The following is a 16,413-nucleotide window of genomic DNA, read 5'->3' as shown; positions in this document are numbered from 1 at the left end:
TTATCAAATCCGAGTTGAACGAACTTTACTACCACTTAAAAACTACATCAAGAACTCCTATGTGTTGGCAATTTGTATGCTCTCCTTCTCGGCCAATAGTCGTGTCTTAATGTCAGCGGATACAGATGTATAACAAAAACAATTTTCTGTTACAATTGGTTCTTTTTATCTTACTTCATTTAATTCTTTACAACTCCGTTATGGTATTATTCTTCTCTTGAAAAGTCATTGTCTATATAAAGACAAGTCTTGGAACAGTTGTAGGTTAACCTTTAACAATCAATACAATCTATTTCTTACATGGTAACATATACCGAAGGGGAATTTTGACTTCCTCTGATCCTTTCCCTGAAAACTTCATACCACCATTAAACTTGCAACTATCATCTGACGATGGTTAGAACTACTCAAAATCAAGTTGCTTCTTATTCTTCTTCTACTTATGCTGTCCCTAAAAATTCACAAGTCTTTCCACCACTACCTTCTGCACAACGACAACAACAACCTTCATCATCTTTTTCTCAACCACCACCATTATTAACTCAACAATCACCACCACCGCCACAACCATCTTCTCATTCCCCACAATTTCATCTACAACACACCTATATTGTATCCACATCATACATCATACATCATCACCACAATTACAATTTCGACAACAACAATAACAACGCCAACCACACAACCAATAATATCCTCAACAACCTCTACATTTTCTTTTTCCATCTTCATTACAACATCCACAACAATTTTACAATCCTTTTGGTTTTCAAAGTCGATTTAATACTCCTTTTCAGAATATCACAAATTTTGTTTCTGCAAAATTAGATGCTTCAAATTTTCTTGTATTGAAAGATCAAATGTACTCAATCTTGATATGTACCAATATTTTTTGGCTTTGTTGATGGATTCATTATCCAAAGAATTACTTACGATCTTAATTAATAATGTTCATGTTTTAAATCCTAATTATCTTGAATGGTTACACATCGATAACTTTGTTGGATCTTGTATCAGTGCTACAGTTGATAAATCGTTATCTTCAGAATTACTTGGAAAGAAATCGGCAAGGGAGAAATGGTTACATCTAGCCAAACTATTCGCTGAACAATTCTTTGCCAGAAAATCGATGCTCAGATCTTAACTTAATTCAATTAAGAAAGCCTCTTACACAATTAGTGAGTTTCTTCATCAGCTTAAGTCAATTGATGATTCTCTTGCTGAAATTGGAGAACCAGTTCCAAATGCTGATCTGGTAATTTATGCACTTAAAGGCTTAGGAAAAGATTTCATTCATTTTGTTGTTAGTGTGCAAAATCGTGAGCCTCCTCTTCCTAATTCTCTGAATTACGATCTCGACTAATCAGCCATGAACATCCTTTAAGAGAACAAGAATCTGAGTTATTTACTTCTTTAGTCAGCGATTCAACAAACTCAGCCTTTTATGTCAAGAAACAAAACACGTCTTACAACTCATCTCTTAGAAAGCCTATTCCAAAAGATTTTTCTTCTTACGACTCTTTTTTTCCTCATAACTCTACTGGAAATTCTTCCATGCCACATTCTGGTTTTAGGAAAGCTGAGTTCGACCCTAACCAAAAACAAGTTGTATGTTATGCTCACATTTCTTGTCATATATGCAACAAACTTGGTCATTTTGTTAACAAATGTAGATTTCGATATACAACTTCAAAGAATAGAGGACCTCATTTGCAGAAAGCTTTTATGGGTCTTGATACTAATGTAGGAAATAATAGTGAGCATAATTCTTGGTTTTCCAATGAATTTGCTTATAATGTTCAACTTCCTCCTACTGATTTTGAGTCTGGTGGCTATTGGGAACATAGTTCTTATACCTGATTCTAGTGCATCTAGTCATATGACAAATGATTCATCATTATTAAATACTTCTAGTTCCTACAATGGTCCAGAAAAATAAATGGTTGGGGATGGTAAGCTTATCACAATCTCTCCCACAGGTTCCTCTATTTCTACTAATAACTTTGATTTGCATCAAGTTCTATATGTTCCTCGTCTTCAACATAATTTAGTATATGTTTCTCAATTTTCTTTGGATAACCATTGTGCCTTCATTTTTTATCCACGTGGATATGAAATAAGTCTTTGAAGAACAACCTTATATTGGCTAGAGGAAAGGTACAAAATGGACTCTATCGAAAAATTCCCTGCTCTACCCCTAAGCATGCTGCATTTACCGTTGTTGTAGCATCACTAATTATTTGGCATTCAAGGTTAGGCCATCCTGTTCAGAAGATAGTCCAGAAGCTTGCTGATGCTTCCGAGCTATCTAGTACAGTTGTTTCCTCTGTTTGTGGTTCACGTCAGTTAGCCAAAAAAATATATTTACCTTTTAAGTCCACTGATTTTATTTCTAGTTCTCCTTTTTTGTTGGTTCATTGTGATATATGGGGTCCTGCTCCTGTTTCCTTGAGCTAATAAACAACTTGAAGAGGTTTACCCTTTGATTCTTGACGTGCATGTGCCGGTGAATGTGAAGAAAATAAATTGGAGATTCTTGAGCTAGTGTACTTGGTAATTGTTCAGTTGACAAGTAGTTATGTGCGACACCAACGGCATGAACCGCTAAAATTGGATATAACACTTTTAGACTTGGTTTCTAGGCTCTAGTTTTTGCGGTGAGAAAAAACACCTTATATTATGGGAAAATTGGGGATATGCCCCAAAATCGAATGTCATCTTGGGGATATGCCCCAGGATTCCAGTTTTCGGGAATATGCCCCAGTCGTGTCCAAAATTCCATCCAAAACCGTTAAGTGGTCAATGTTCGCACACACTTGGGATTACATATACGAATTAGAAAATAGATATACTATATATTAACATCTTTACAAGGTTCAGGAACATATTCAGACAACAAAAACCTCAAAGAAATTAGAGAGAAAGTTCAAACACATTTAAGATAAATTGACTATTTGACGGTTCCTTGACATTCAAGAGAAAGTGCAATTCAAGATTATTCCACTTGTTGTTGGTTGTCGTGGATTTCAGCTTGTTCTTTAATCTAGTAATAAAACCAAACTTGTCAGCCACTTCCTCATCTGTCAACCTTGCAAAAATGTCTTCTCTATTAAAAAAGTGGAGGTTATCATTCAGGGTTAACCCGTAAACATCTCTCAAGGTTGACCTCACACTTTCCTTGACCCAGCACATACCGTAAAACTGGAATGCTTAATCCATAAAGAAATTCCTGATATTTGTAGGGAGCACTCCTGAAAGAGGAAAGACAACACACCTGTTCCCATTGAAAAATAATAGAAAAGTTCCTTGAGACTCTGGCTTGATAGAAAACCCGAAATTCAAATTTCCATCAAGTTCCTTCAGCCAATCCCCAAAACAACCAGGGTCACTAGTTACAGACAACTGCATATCAACCGAGTTAGTAGGGCCGCTGTAGCGGACAACATATCTCTTAACTCTCTCTGAACGCGAATCCTCATCGTGAACAACTCTTACATTATAAGCATCAGCTTGTCTAGTCATTCTGGTCTTTTTTGAATAAACCATTTTTGTACAAAGATTCGCTAAATTTCTGAGATTAGAATGAGTGAGAGAAAGAATAAAACATAAGTGACAAAAAGAGGGACGATTATTGATATATATTTATAAGAAGCAAAATCCAAACAAGTTTGAAGAAGTTTAACCGTCAATTCTTGAAATGCATATGCGAAGAACATCAGTTGCATTTTCTTGCCAGTGACTGTGAAGAATCCCTAGTGTGGATTCTTTGAGATAACTATAACAAATTGGATTCAAATTAAACAGCTTGAAGAAGTTTAACGTCAATTCTTGACATGCATATGTGAAGAATATCGGTAGTAAATTCTTGCCAGTGAATGTGAAGAATCCATAGAGTGGATTCCTTGAGCTAATAAACAACTTGAAGAAGTTTACCCTTTGATTCTTGACGTGCATGTGCCGGTGAATGTGAAGAAAATAAAGTGGAGATTCTTGAGCTAGTGTACTTGGTAATTGTTCAGTTGACAAGTAGTTATGTGCGATACCAATGGCATGAACCTCTACAATTGGGTATAACACTTTTAGACTTGGTTTCTAGGCTCTAGTTTTTTTGGTGAGAAAAACACCTTATATTAAGGGAAAATTGGGGATATGCCCCAAAATCGACTGTCATCTTGGGGATATGCCCCAAGATTCCAGTTTTCGGGAATATGCCCCAGCCGTCCAAAATTCCATACAAAACCGTTAAGTAGTCAATATTCGCACACACTTGGGATTACATATACGAATTATAAAACAAATATATATTAATACCTTTACAAGGTTCAGGAACATATTCAGACATCAAAAACCTCGAAGAAATTAGAGAGAAAGTTCAAACACATTTAAGATAAATTGACTATTTAACGGTTCCTTGACATTCAAGAGAAAGTGCAATTCAAGATTATTCCACTTGTTGTTGGTTGTTGTGGATTCCATCTTGTTCTTTAATCTAGTAATAAAACCAAACTTTTCAGCCACTTCCTCATCTCTCAACCTTGCCAAAATGTCTTCTCTATTAAAAAAGTGGAGGTTATTATTCATGGTTAACCCGTAAACATCTCTCAAGATTGACCTCACACTTTCCTTGACCCAGCACATACCGTAAAACTGGAATGTTTAATCCATAAAAAAATTCCTGATATTTGTAGGGAGCACTCCTGAAAGATGAAAGACAACACACCTGTTCCCATTGAAAATAATAGAAAAGTTCCTTGAGACTCTGGCTTGATAGAAAACCCGAAATTCAAATTTCCATCAAGTTCCTTCAGCCAATCCCCAAAACAACCAGGGTCACTAGTTACAGACAGCTGCATATCAACCGAGTTAGTAGGGACGCTATAGCGAACAACATATCTCTTAACTCTCTCTAAACGCGAATCCTCATCGTGAACAACTCTTACATTATGAGCATCAGCTTGTCTAGTCACTTTGGTTTTTTTTTGAATAAACCATTTTTGTACAAAGAATCGCTAAATTTCTGAGATTAGAATGAGTGAGAGAAATAATAAAATATAAGTGACAAAAAGAGGAACGATTATTGATATATATTTATAAGAAGCAAAATCCAAACAAGTTTGAAGAAGTTTAACCGTCAATTCTTGAAATGCATATGCGAAGAATATCAGTTGCATTTTCTTGCCAGTGACTGTGAAGAATCCCCAGCGTGTCTTTGAGATAATTATAAAAAATTGGATTAGAATTGAACAACTTGAAGAAGTTTAACTTCAATTCTTGGCATGCATATGTGAAAAATATCGGTAGTAAATTCTTGCCAGTGAATGTGAAGAATCCATAGAGTGGATTCCTTGAGCTAATAAACAACTTGAAGAAGTTTACCCTTTAATTCCTGACGTGCATGTGCCGGTGAATGTGAAGAAAATAAAGTGGAGATTCTTGAGCTAGTATACTTGGTAATTGTTCAGTTGACAAGTAGTTATGTGCGACACCAACGACATGAACCGCTACAATTGGGTATAACACTTTTAGACTTGGTTTTTAGGCTCTAGTTTTTTTGGTGAGAAAAAACACCTTACATTAAGGGAAAATTAGGGATATGCCCCAAAATCGACTGTCATCTGGGGATATGCCCCAGGATTCCAGTTTTCGGGAATATGCCCCAGCCGTCCGAAATTCCATCCAAAACCGTTAAGTAGTCAATATTCGCACACACTTGGGATTACGTATACGAATTAGAAAACAAATATATTATATATTAACACCTTTATAAGGTTCGGGAACATATTCAGATAGCAAAAACCTCGAAGGAATTAGAGAGAAAGTTCAAACACATTTAAGATAAATTGACTATTTAACGGTTCCTTGACATTCAAGAGAAAGTGCAACTCAAGATTATTCCACTTGTTGTTTGTTGTCGTGGATTCAGCTTGTTCTTTAATCTAGTACTAAAACCAAACTTTTCAGCCACTTCCTCATCTCTCAACCTTGCCAAAATGTCTTCTCTATTAAAAAAGTGGAGGTTATCATTCAGGGTTAACCCGTAAACATCTCTCAAGGTTGACCTCACACTTTCCTTGACCCAACACATACCGTAAAACTGGAATGCTTGATCCATAAAGAAATTCCTAATATTTGTAGGGAGCACTCCTGAAAGACGAAAGACCACACACCTGTTCCATTGTAAAATGATAGAAAGTTCCTTGAGACTCTGGCTTGATAGAAAACCCGAAATTCAAATTCCTATCAAGTTCCTTCAGCCAATCCCCAAAACAACCAGGGTCACTAGTTACAGATAGCTGCATATCAACCGAGTTAGTAGGGCCGATGTAGCGAACAACATATCTCTTAACTCTCTCTGAACGCGAATCCTCATCGTGAACAACTCTTCCATTGTAAGCATCAACTTGTCTAGTCACTCTGGTCTTTTTTGAATAAACCATTTTTGTACATAGAATCGCTAAATTTCTGAGATTATAATGAGTGAGAGAAGCAATAAAATATGAGTGACAAAAAGAGAGACGATTATTGATATATATTTATAAGAAGAAAAATCCAAACAAGTTTGAAGAAGTTTAACCGTCAATTCTTGAAATGCGTATGCGAAGAACATCGGTTGTATTTTCTTGCCAGTGACTGTGAAGAATCCCTAGTGTGGATTCTTTGAGACAATTATAAAACATTGGATTCGAATTAAACATCTTGAAGAAGTTTAACGTCAATTATTGACATGCATATGTGAAGAATATCTGTAGTAAATTCTTGCCAGTGAATGTGAAGAATCCATAGAGTGGATTCCTTGAGCTAATAAACAACTTGAAGAAGTTTACCCTTTGATTCTTGACGTGCATGCGCCGGTGAATGTGAAGAAAATAAAGTGGAGATTCTTAAGCTAGTGTACTTGGTAATTGTTCAGTTGACAAGTAGTTATGTGCGACACCAACGGCATGAACCGCTACAATTGGGTATAACACTTTTAGACTTGGTTTTTAGGCTCTAGTTTTTTTGGTGAGAAAAAACACCTTACATTAAGGGAAAATTGGGAATATGTTCCAAAATAGGTTAATTATTCTTATGACCCTAGAAAACATGGGTCTTACTCACTTGGCCCTTGGGTCATAGAAATAATTATACAAATTATTTCCTGCACATATTCTAGTTGTGCATATTCCCTGCACAGATTCTAGTTGTGCATATTTTCTACACAACTTCATTATTAATGTGTTTGTTCATCTTTAAAAAATGGTTTTCTAAACTTATTTAATGTACATACTATAGTATAAACAATTATGAAAGGTTGATTAACATTATGGATAATATAACATTGTGGATATTAAATTATGAAAGGTTAATATAACAATTCTTTTTCAAGAAAAAAAACATTGTGGATAATATATGCACACAAGAAAAACACTGTGGATAAGTTATGGGCAAAATACTCCTTCCTTCCAGGAGCATCTCTTTTCAAAGAAGAATACAATCAAATCAAATGGTCGAAATTATTTCCGGAATATACCATCATCTCTCCCTTATACATAATCAAAAATCGGGTATCTCTGCGGTTTATCGCTCTTTCTCTTCGATATCCTTATTTGTATTAGGGTTTTGATTATGTTGATATTTTTTATGTAATTTGATGTTTTTGTTAATCTTTTAAGCGAACATGTAATCACTATTTTGATTTGAATTTATTGAAATTTGTTGATTGACCAAAAAAAAGAAACACTGTGGATAATAACTGCACACTAAAAAAAGTCGTGAATAATATCTGCACATTAAAAAAGATATTATGAATAAATAGTTGTACTTTAAAAAATTATGTGATAATATCTACATACTCAAAAATAAGAAAAAAACCTTTCTAAATATATTTGATATTTGTACAACTATTTATTTACGCTCGTTGGATTGGTCTTTCAAAAACCTTTCTAAATATATAAGATTTGTCAAATTCCTACGTATGGTTTGTGAGAATTATGTTATGTTGAAGTTGGTTTGTCAATTATACCCTTAAAGAATAGAGTTTAACATCATTTAACATCTTTATTTATACTAGGTGTCACGCCCGTACTCTGCACGGGCCAGGATATTTTGGAAAAAATAAATATGTCAATAAAAATATTTGATCTATTAAAAATTCTTAAAAAATTTAATAAAAATAATAACATTTATTTTAGAGCAACTAACATTTATGTTGTCTAATACTAAGACAACTACCATTATATCATGGATAAATTGCCACAGGTATGTGGGAAGTTCCCACAAAATGATGTAGCTAAATTTGTTAACGCCACATATAACAACTTAGAAAGATGAATATGATGGAGAACATAAAGCTATATATAAGGACATATAACTTGAAGAACATATGATGCGTGGCTACCATTTTTTCTTTAATTTCGACAGAATTATGTTCATCGTTATCTGTACTGAGAAAAAGAACTCGAGAAACTATTTCCTCTGCTAACATATTAGTACTACTAACCTGCATTCCGCCCTTAACCTTTGAAGCAAATGATCCACTATTCCTAACCTCATCTAATCCAACATCTTTTCTCATCGGCTTAATCCCAAGTGCAGGTCTTGCTGTACAATTCCCCTTGATTGAAATGTTAAAAAAAAAATACTTGTATATAAAGAAAATATGAAGGCGCAATACCAAATGCAGAAAAAAAAATACTTGTATATAAAGAAAAAATACTTAAAATCCTCCCAACGTAGTCGTTTGGTGTCTATATCTACGTACTTGTGTCACGTATGAAGCTCCACCTTAGGAGGCCTTGATTTGTAAAAAAGGACGGAGTAGTGGTCGGTTCTTCTTTGGCACTGGCATCAACTAAGGGTGAACATATCTTTCCTTAATGTTTCAATCCAAGGGCGAAAATTGGAGGTACGTATATAAACCTAAGCGACTGATGAGCTGCAGAAATTATCAGATTAAATATCTAAATTGAATAATAACCCGTTTGGTATTTCATCTGCTCGGCTCTCCGTCACTGCCTGCAATCAAAATAAAACACCGACCAAAGTGCTAAGAAGAAGGAACAATATCAAGAATCGAAAAATACAAAATCAAAACAATATGATTTGTACCGACCAAAAACCTGTAAACACCAACTAAGAAAGCCCTAAGTATAATTAAACCAAAACCCAAATAATGAATACCGTATAAACTTGAATCAAACAATCATAAAAAGCAAACAAACAAAAAAAAAAGAACCCTGACATTATAATTTTAGGGTTTCTACATGAGCACCTTCTTCTTCTATTCCCCTGATATTGCTTTGCCTCCAAAAGTACACAGTAAAAACCTGAACGAAGTCAACTAACTATAATCAGGAGTTACAGCAAGGAAGAACCTCAAAATAAAATAAAAGATAAAATAAATAATCATATATACATATCTACCCATCACATGTACATCTTCTTGTAGGATTACATTTGATTCGTTTTTTCTTTTTTCTTTTTTTTTTTGAAATTCGCTTAAGCAACCAAGAAAGGAAAAACTCCTACTAATATTTCCATTATTCTTTACATTCATACACAAGATTAGTCCATTTTGTTATGATGTATATAGATGGAGTTTAAGTTTATGAGAAAAATTCTATTGAAAACATGACTCGTTGACTTTACTGTGAGTGAAAGCACCTCAGGGAAGAGTACTTCATCTATGTAGCCTGTGTGCATGTCTGTGCAACTTGACTACAGTTTTTCTTTCTCTCATTTTGAGAAACATTTTGCATAAAATTGTCAAACTTGCGAGAATTCTTTATTTTTGCACAAAAAATGCTCATGAACTCCAAACTGCTGACAGAGAAATAGAGAAGAAACTAATCTTGCAGTCCTGCTGCATGCAACTGCTCGGGTGAATTCCAAAAGGAAAATTTCTTGTTTGGTCCTAGGCCCATATAGTTATTTATAGTAGGGTCCAATCGGATTTTTTTTATATCCGGAGATCCAAAATTAATTAAAACATGGAAATGTCCATAATGCCCATTACTACCAAACGTGTGTGTCTACACTGCTTACAAATTTGAGTACATATCTGGTACACTGCTTAAAAATTCAAGTACATATTTGCTACACTGCTTACAAATTTGAGTACATATCTGTCGCAATGCTTAGAAATCTGAGTACATATCTGTCGTATTGCTTACAAATCCGATTATATATCTGAATGCTTACAAATTCGAGTACATATTTGCTGCACTGCTTCCAGGTAGAGTACAAATCTGTAAGAATCAATGATAAATAAATTAGAAAACGTCATATATGTACTGATAGGTAATACACAAAAGAAAACTGAAAAACAATTGATAATAACAATTTATGAGTCTTGTGACTCTATAGATTATCATTTCCACATAGTGACTAAGGGTGAAAAAAACAGTTGTGTATCAGGTGGTGTCTGTTTGTAGCATGAAGCAAGAAATGGGTATTCCAGTGAGACAGCAATATCGCACAGCAGCAAGTAGTCAGGAAACTTGTGGTAGAAAAAAGAATTTTTCTGCCTCAGAGGTCTACATGATTTTGGGAGAACGATAAAGCTTTCAAAAAAAAGTATCAGTTAACAAAATCACATTATCTAACTGTAAATATTAGGCTAACCTTTTACTTATCCGCATGCCCATGAGCCTACATCAGGCCATTTGGCATTTAAGAAACTACACAGGGTGAGGTCTATCTATCCAGTTGAGGATAACAGTTCCAGAGCAGTAAACAACATCGAGAAGATGCACCAAGCTACTATTCTATTTATTTTGGTATGTATGACAAAAGCAACAAAATCCGAGCAACATACATGTTCCAGGTGCACCTCTGCCTGCTAATTTTTCTTCTATTGAGGATGTGGATGAAGGGCATGGAGTAATTTATATAGCTGAGATGCATCCACTGGTGATCCAAAGTTGAGTAACGCAGAACCGGTTCCCACCTTCACCTGTCCGTGATAGATAAGATACAAATTGTATCATGAATCTTAAAAGGAAATACAGAAAAGAGGAAGACCACATAAGAGGAAGAGCACATACACATGAATCAAAATCCCCTTCAATTCTTCACCAAGTGGAGCACCAGCAATGAGCAAGATACAGTCATGCAATTCCAATTTAACTCCTTCAATTCTCATCTCTCTAAAGATACCCAACGCTTCTAATGCATTTCAAGAACACTTATTCATCAAACACTTCACAACATCACTAACAAACATAAAATTCAAATACTACACATATGAATCAAAGAAGGTCTATAAACAAATCTAAGCAAAACCCAACTGTGTACATTCTTTTCATCAACTATATCCCCACAAACTTTTAAAACAGCAAGAGAAGTATAAAATTTAGGACGAACTCTGGACAGTGATGTTTATCAACAATTGATAATAACAAAAGAAAACTGAAAAAACAAACCATAAAAGTATCAGATCTACTAATGAAATAAACAAAAAACATGATTGTTTATTTAGATCTGAACTTGTTCCATCAAAATCCAACAATATATCATATACGTACCGATGATTAATACACAAAAACAACTTAAAAGCATATCAAAAACAACCAAAATGAAACTAAAATCAGTTGCATGTGAAAACCAAGTAATGAATCTCTAAAAACCAGAATCGAAACACTTTTTTTCTTCAATATTCCATATATATACTTCTAGATCGAAGAAGAAAAATATCAAAAACTACAAAAATAACAAAATTACAGCATAATTTTTCAGTACATCATATATGTACTGCTGATTCATAATCTAAACTTCAGCTGCATGTGAAAAACTAGTAACGAATCTATGAAAAAAATAGAATGGAAACCGAAAATCATTGTTAATATACATACCTGGAAACACAAACAATCTTCTCGTCGTAAATCATAACGATGCATCTTCTTCTTCTCAAAAATAAACTAAGTTTCTATCAGTACGGGATATACGTACTGTTGATTCATATACAAAAAAGAACTGAAACACGTCTAAAACATCTAAAATGGAAGTGGCATAATCGAATCTAGCAACGAAATAAACAAAAAATGTGATTATTCATCAAGATCTAATATATAGTCGACAAATCAACCATGGAGATCGAAAACATAATCAAGCACAACAATGATTAGATCGCCAAAACCTTAAAAGAAACATTACAATGGAAAATCTTCATCATCTGATTCGGTAGAAACGAGAAAGAACAAAAACAAATCTTCATCTTCATCTGCAACAATGGTGAGAGGAAAGAGAAGAAGAAAATGAATATGAAATGTGAAAAATATTTCTCGTGCTTTTAACATATTAAATAGGAAAGGTTATTTGTGGTATTTTCATATTACGTACACCTGATCTCGCACGTGTGCAGGACCTGGGCTAAAAAAATTTGGTCCATTTTCATGTTTTCTTTTAATTATGGATCTCTGATTACTGGGTTTTAATGGGTGGACCTGCCACTAACTAAGAACACTATAATGGTACCTATTGGTAATTCCTACATTCCAAAACCTCTCAGGTCTGGTTTTGTTCTTGCTGTAATTGTGCGCTTGAGATAAAAAGTAGGAGCAAACAATATTTAGAAATATATAGAACGAGAGGATTAAGGGAAAACGGTTTGAAATCATTTTTACCAAATAAGACCGTTCAAATATAGCCCTTTTTCCCACTCTGAAGTTCCAAATTTTTCTCACGAATTCCTTCCATACATTATTGGCAGCTACTTAATTAGCTGTCAGATCCGCACCCATGGATGTCCGTACTAAAAAAAGCTGGCAAAACCAACTGAGACCCCCAATTGCTTCTGGTCTCTCTTTCTCTTTCTCTCTGGACACCAGCAAATGCCACAGATTCAAACATTCTCTCCCGCATGATACATGGTGAAGATTTACAGCCACCCCATACGCCAATATGGGATATCATTCTCGTCGGGAATCCTACGCAGGAACGTCATCATTCTGCTCAACCCGATCAGACTTTGATCAATTGCTTGAAACTGTCGACCTTGATTGGCCATTCGGTAAAGTAGAGGGTGTCGATAAAGATGATCTTCGAGAAACTGCATACGAAGTGTTCTTCACGTCATGCCGTTCTTCGCCAGGGTTCGGTGGGAGGAATGCATTGTCATATTACCCCTCTGGTCATGACAACAGCAATGGGGATGGTGGTAGTTTTGGTGGAGGAGGAAATGGGAGGAATAATAATGGGTCTGGTTTGGTGGCCACCAGTAGATTAAAACGAACTCTTGGATTGAAGTCGGTGAAACGAATGTCACCAAGGAGAACAAATTCAAATCCGTCGTCGCCAAGATCACCGAAGTCGCCGAATAATGGTAATAATAATAATAATCATCATCCTACTTTCACCACTTTGCCGGTCAGATTCAAACGGCCAATGACATCCGCTGAGATTATGAGGCAGCAAATGAGAGTTTCTGAACAAAGCGATAACCGGCTCAGGAAAACCTTAATGAGAACACTTGTTGGTCAGGTGTGTTTTCATGCATGCGCACCCAATGGATTTAATTAACTGCACAAATGTATGATGAACTAAACTAATAAATTTATCAGTTCTTTGTTGCGATCTTAACAGATGGGCAGGAGAGCAGAGACCATTATTCTCCCTCTGGAGCTTCTCCGCCACCTAAAAGCCTCGGAATTCAACAATGCGCATGAATATCATCTCTGGCAGAAACGGCAACTAAAAATCCTTGAAGCAGGTCTGCTCCAATACCCGTCAATCCCATTAGACCGATCAAACACCACGGCGATGAAGCTCCGTGAAATCATTGACGGTTGTGAAATGAAGCCTATTGATATTGGAAAGAATTCTGAAACAATGCCAATATTATGCAACTGCGTCGTTTCGTTAGCATGGCGAAGCAATAACGGATCCTCTTCAGATGTATGTCATTGGGCTGACGGATCACCATTCAACATTCACCTGTACTTATATTTACTCTACGCAATCTTTGATATTAAAGATGAAACGTTAGTTCTTGACGAGGTTGATGAGTTACTAGAACTTATGAAAAAGACATGGTCTACTCTAGGAATCAGCAAAATCATGCATAATATTTGTTTCACATGGGTGTTTTTTCAACAATACGTAGCGACTTCGCAGACGGAGCAAGACCTTTTAGGTGCTTCTATTGCAATGTTGGCCGAAGTGGAGAACGATGTGAAGAGAGCTAATCGAGACGCTATGTATATTAAGACGCTATCGTCCGTCTTGGGATCAATTTATGCATGGGCAGAAAAGAGACTTGTTGATTACCATGGGAGCTTTCAGAAAGGTATATCTGGAATGATGGAAAACCTTCTGTCGCTTGCCTTAACTGCTTCAAAAACCTTGGATGACCTTAATGTGGTGCAAGAGAGGGGGGATGCAGTAGACGAATCAGACGGCAAAGTGGATTTTTTTATAAGGTCGTCCTTGAGAAATGCGTTCTCAAAGGTAGGTGTTTATTTGTGCATGCGACATCCGTGCAAAAATCATGCTTGAATCTTCATTTTGACATCTCTTATGTTTTTAAGCAGATGTTGGAAACTGGGGCAAATAGTCTGACTAACGAGGAACAAGAAGATGATACAAGTGAAGCGCTGCTCCAACTAGCTAAAGAAACTGAAGAACTGGCCGCGAAAGAAAAGCTTACGTTTAGTCCAACATTGAAGAGATGGCACCCAATACCAACGGGTGTTGCTTCTGTGACTCTCCATAGTTGTTATGGAGCTGTCTTAAGACAATACTTAAGCGGGGTATCCACATTGTCAAATGAGGTAATAAGAGTTCTTGAAAGAGCGGGAAAACTAGAGAAGATTTTGGTTCAAATGGTGGTGGAAGACTCTGTTGATTCTGAAGATGGAGGAAAGGCAGTTGTCAGGGAAATGGTCCCGTACGAAGTCGACTCTATCATTTTAAACCTCTTGAAAACTTGGATCGGTGAAAGATTGGAAAAATTGCATGAATATCTTGAAAGGGCTAAGGAAACTGAGGTAATTCTTTTTTGTGTAAATTTGCAAGTAATGCAACTCTTGCCGCTTCTTTTAAGCATGGTTATGAATTTGCATTTGACAGACATGGAACCCAAAATCTAAAACGGAACCGTATACTCAATCTGCCGTCGACATAATGAGATTGGCCAAGGAGATTGCAAATGATTTCTTTGAAATCCCAATTGGTATTTCTGAGGATATAATTCAAGATCTTGCAGATGGCTTAGAACATCACTTTCAAGATTACATCAACTTCGTTGCGTCTTGCGGTAAGATGTTGCATTTCAAGTTTCTCGAACATTGTTGGTATTAACATTACAAAATGTAATTCAAATATGTTGATTATATTGCAGGCTCAAAACAAAGCTACATTCCATCTCTTCCCCCTTTGACCAGATGCAACAGAGACTCGAGATTCTTGAAGCTGTGGAGGAAAGCAAGTCCATGTAAGATGGTCCCTGAGGATTTGCATCGAGGTGGGATAACAGACGGTCACCACCCTCGTCCGTCTACAAGCCGTGGAACACAACGACTTTATATTCGCCTTAACACTCTCCATTACCTTCTTTATGAACTGCATTCCTTGGATAAAATACTCTCTTTGTCTCCTAGGCATCAACTTCCCTCTCACCGATCTCGAGCTCCTAATTGCCGCCGCAACCTTTCTTTTTCCCCTTCATACTTTGACCATGCTCGTTCCACCATTCAGACCGCCACTCAGAATGTCTCTGAAGTTGCCGCTTACAGGCTTATCTTTCTCGACTCAAACTCAGTTTTCTACGATAGCCTTTACGTAGGCGACGTAGTGAATGCTAGAGTCCGTCCTGCTGTGCGCATTCTAAAGCAAAATCTTGTGCTTTTATCCGCAATGGTCACTGATAAAGCTCAGCCTTTAGCTATAAAAGAAGTAATGAAAGCTACATTTGAAGCTTATCTCATGGTGTTACTTGCTGGAGGAAGTAGTAGGATATTTACGAGGTCGGATCATGAAATGCTTGAAGAGGATTTTGAGAGTCTGAAACGTGTATTTTGTACTTGTGGAGAGGGAGTTGTTGCAGAAGATGTTGTGGAGAGGGAAGCAGAAACAGTTGAAGGGGTTGTAGGATTAATGGGACAATCTACAGAACAGCTGGTTGAAGACTTCTCAATTGTTGCGTGCGAAACGAGCGGCATGGGTGTGGTGGGTGCAGGGCAAAAACTGCCAATGCCACCTACATCAGGAAGGTGGAATAGAGCTGATCCAAACACTATCTTGAGGGTTTTGTGCCATAGAAATGATGGCATTGCAAATAGATTTTTGAAAACTACTTTTCAATTAGCAAAGAGGTGCTAAGGAAAAAGATTATTATTTTTTCACCTGTAAAAACCAGTGTGCTGCCATTAACAATGCAAATAAACAAGTTATAACTGTTGTTGTCAACTGCCTATATTCATGGTATTCTTAACG

General features: G+C 36.1%; 1 protein-coding gene and 1 long non-coding RNA gene across 2 annotated transcripts; one reads left to right on the top strand and one right to left on the bottom strand.

Annotated features, from left to right (window-relative positions):
- Positions 1-10,653: 10,653 nt before the first annotated feature.
- On the bottom strand, positions 10,654-11,884 carry LOC113293534. Its single transcript, XR_003332351.1, has 3 exons — positions 11,835-11,884; positions 11,028-11,148; positions 10,654-10,936 (listed from the first exon to the last, which is right to left on the bottom strand). It is a non-coding gene; the product is annotated as an uncharacterized LOC113293534 (long non-coding RNA).
- Positions 11,885-12,716: 832 nt separating this feature from the next.
- LOC113296895 (protein unc-13 homolog) lies at positions 12,717-16,404 on the top strand. The gene is made up of 5 exons (XM_026545256.1): positions 12,717-13,461; positions 13,564-14,427; positions 14,511-14,966; positions 15,049-15,235; positions 15,320-16,404. The coding sequence occupies exons 1-5, from the start codon at positions 12,883-12,885 to the stop codon at positions 16,297-16,299; spliced, it is 3,066 nt and encodes a 1,021-aa protein (XP_026401041.1). The 5' UTR covers positions 12,717-12,882; the 3' UTR covers positions 16,300-16,404.
- Positions 16,405-16,413: the final 9 nt, after the last annotated feature.

This window comes from Papaver somniferum, chromosome 7 (genome assembly GCF_003573695.1).
Source record: "Papaver somniferum cultivar HN1 chromosome 7, ASM357369v1, whole genome shotgun sequence".
Taxonomy (NCBI): Eukaryota; Viridiplantae; Streptophyta; class Magnoliopsida; order Ranunculales; family Papaveraceae; genus Papaver; species Papaver somniferum.
Note: the sequence above shows the minus strand (reverse complement) of the source record. Positions and strands in the feature narration are given on the sequence as shown.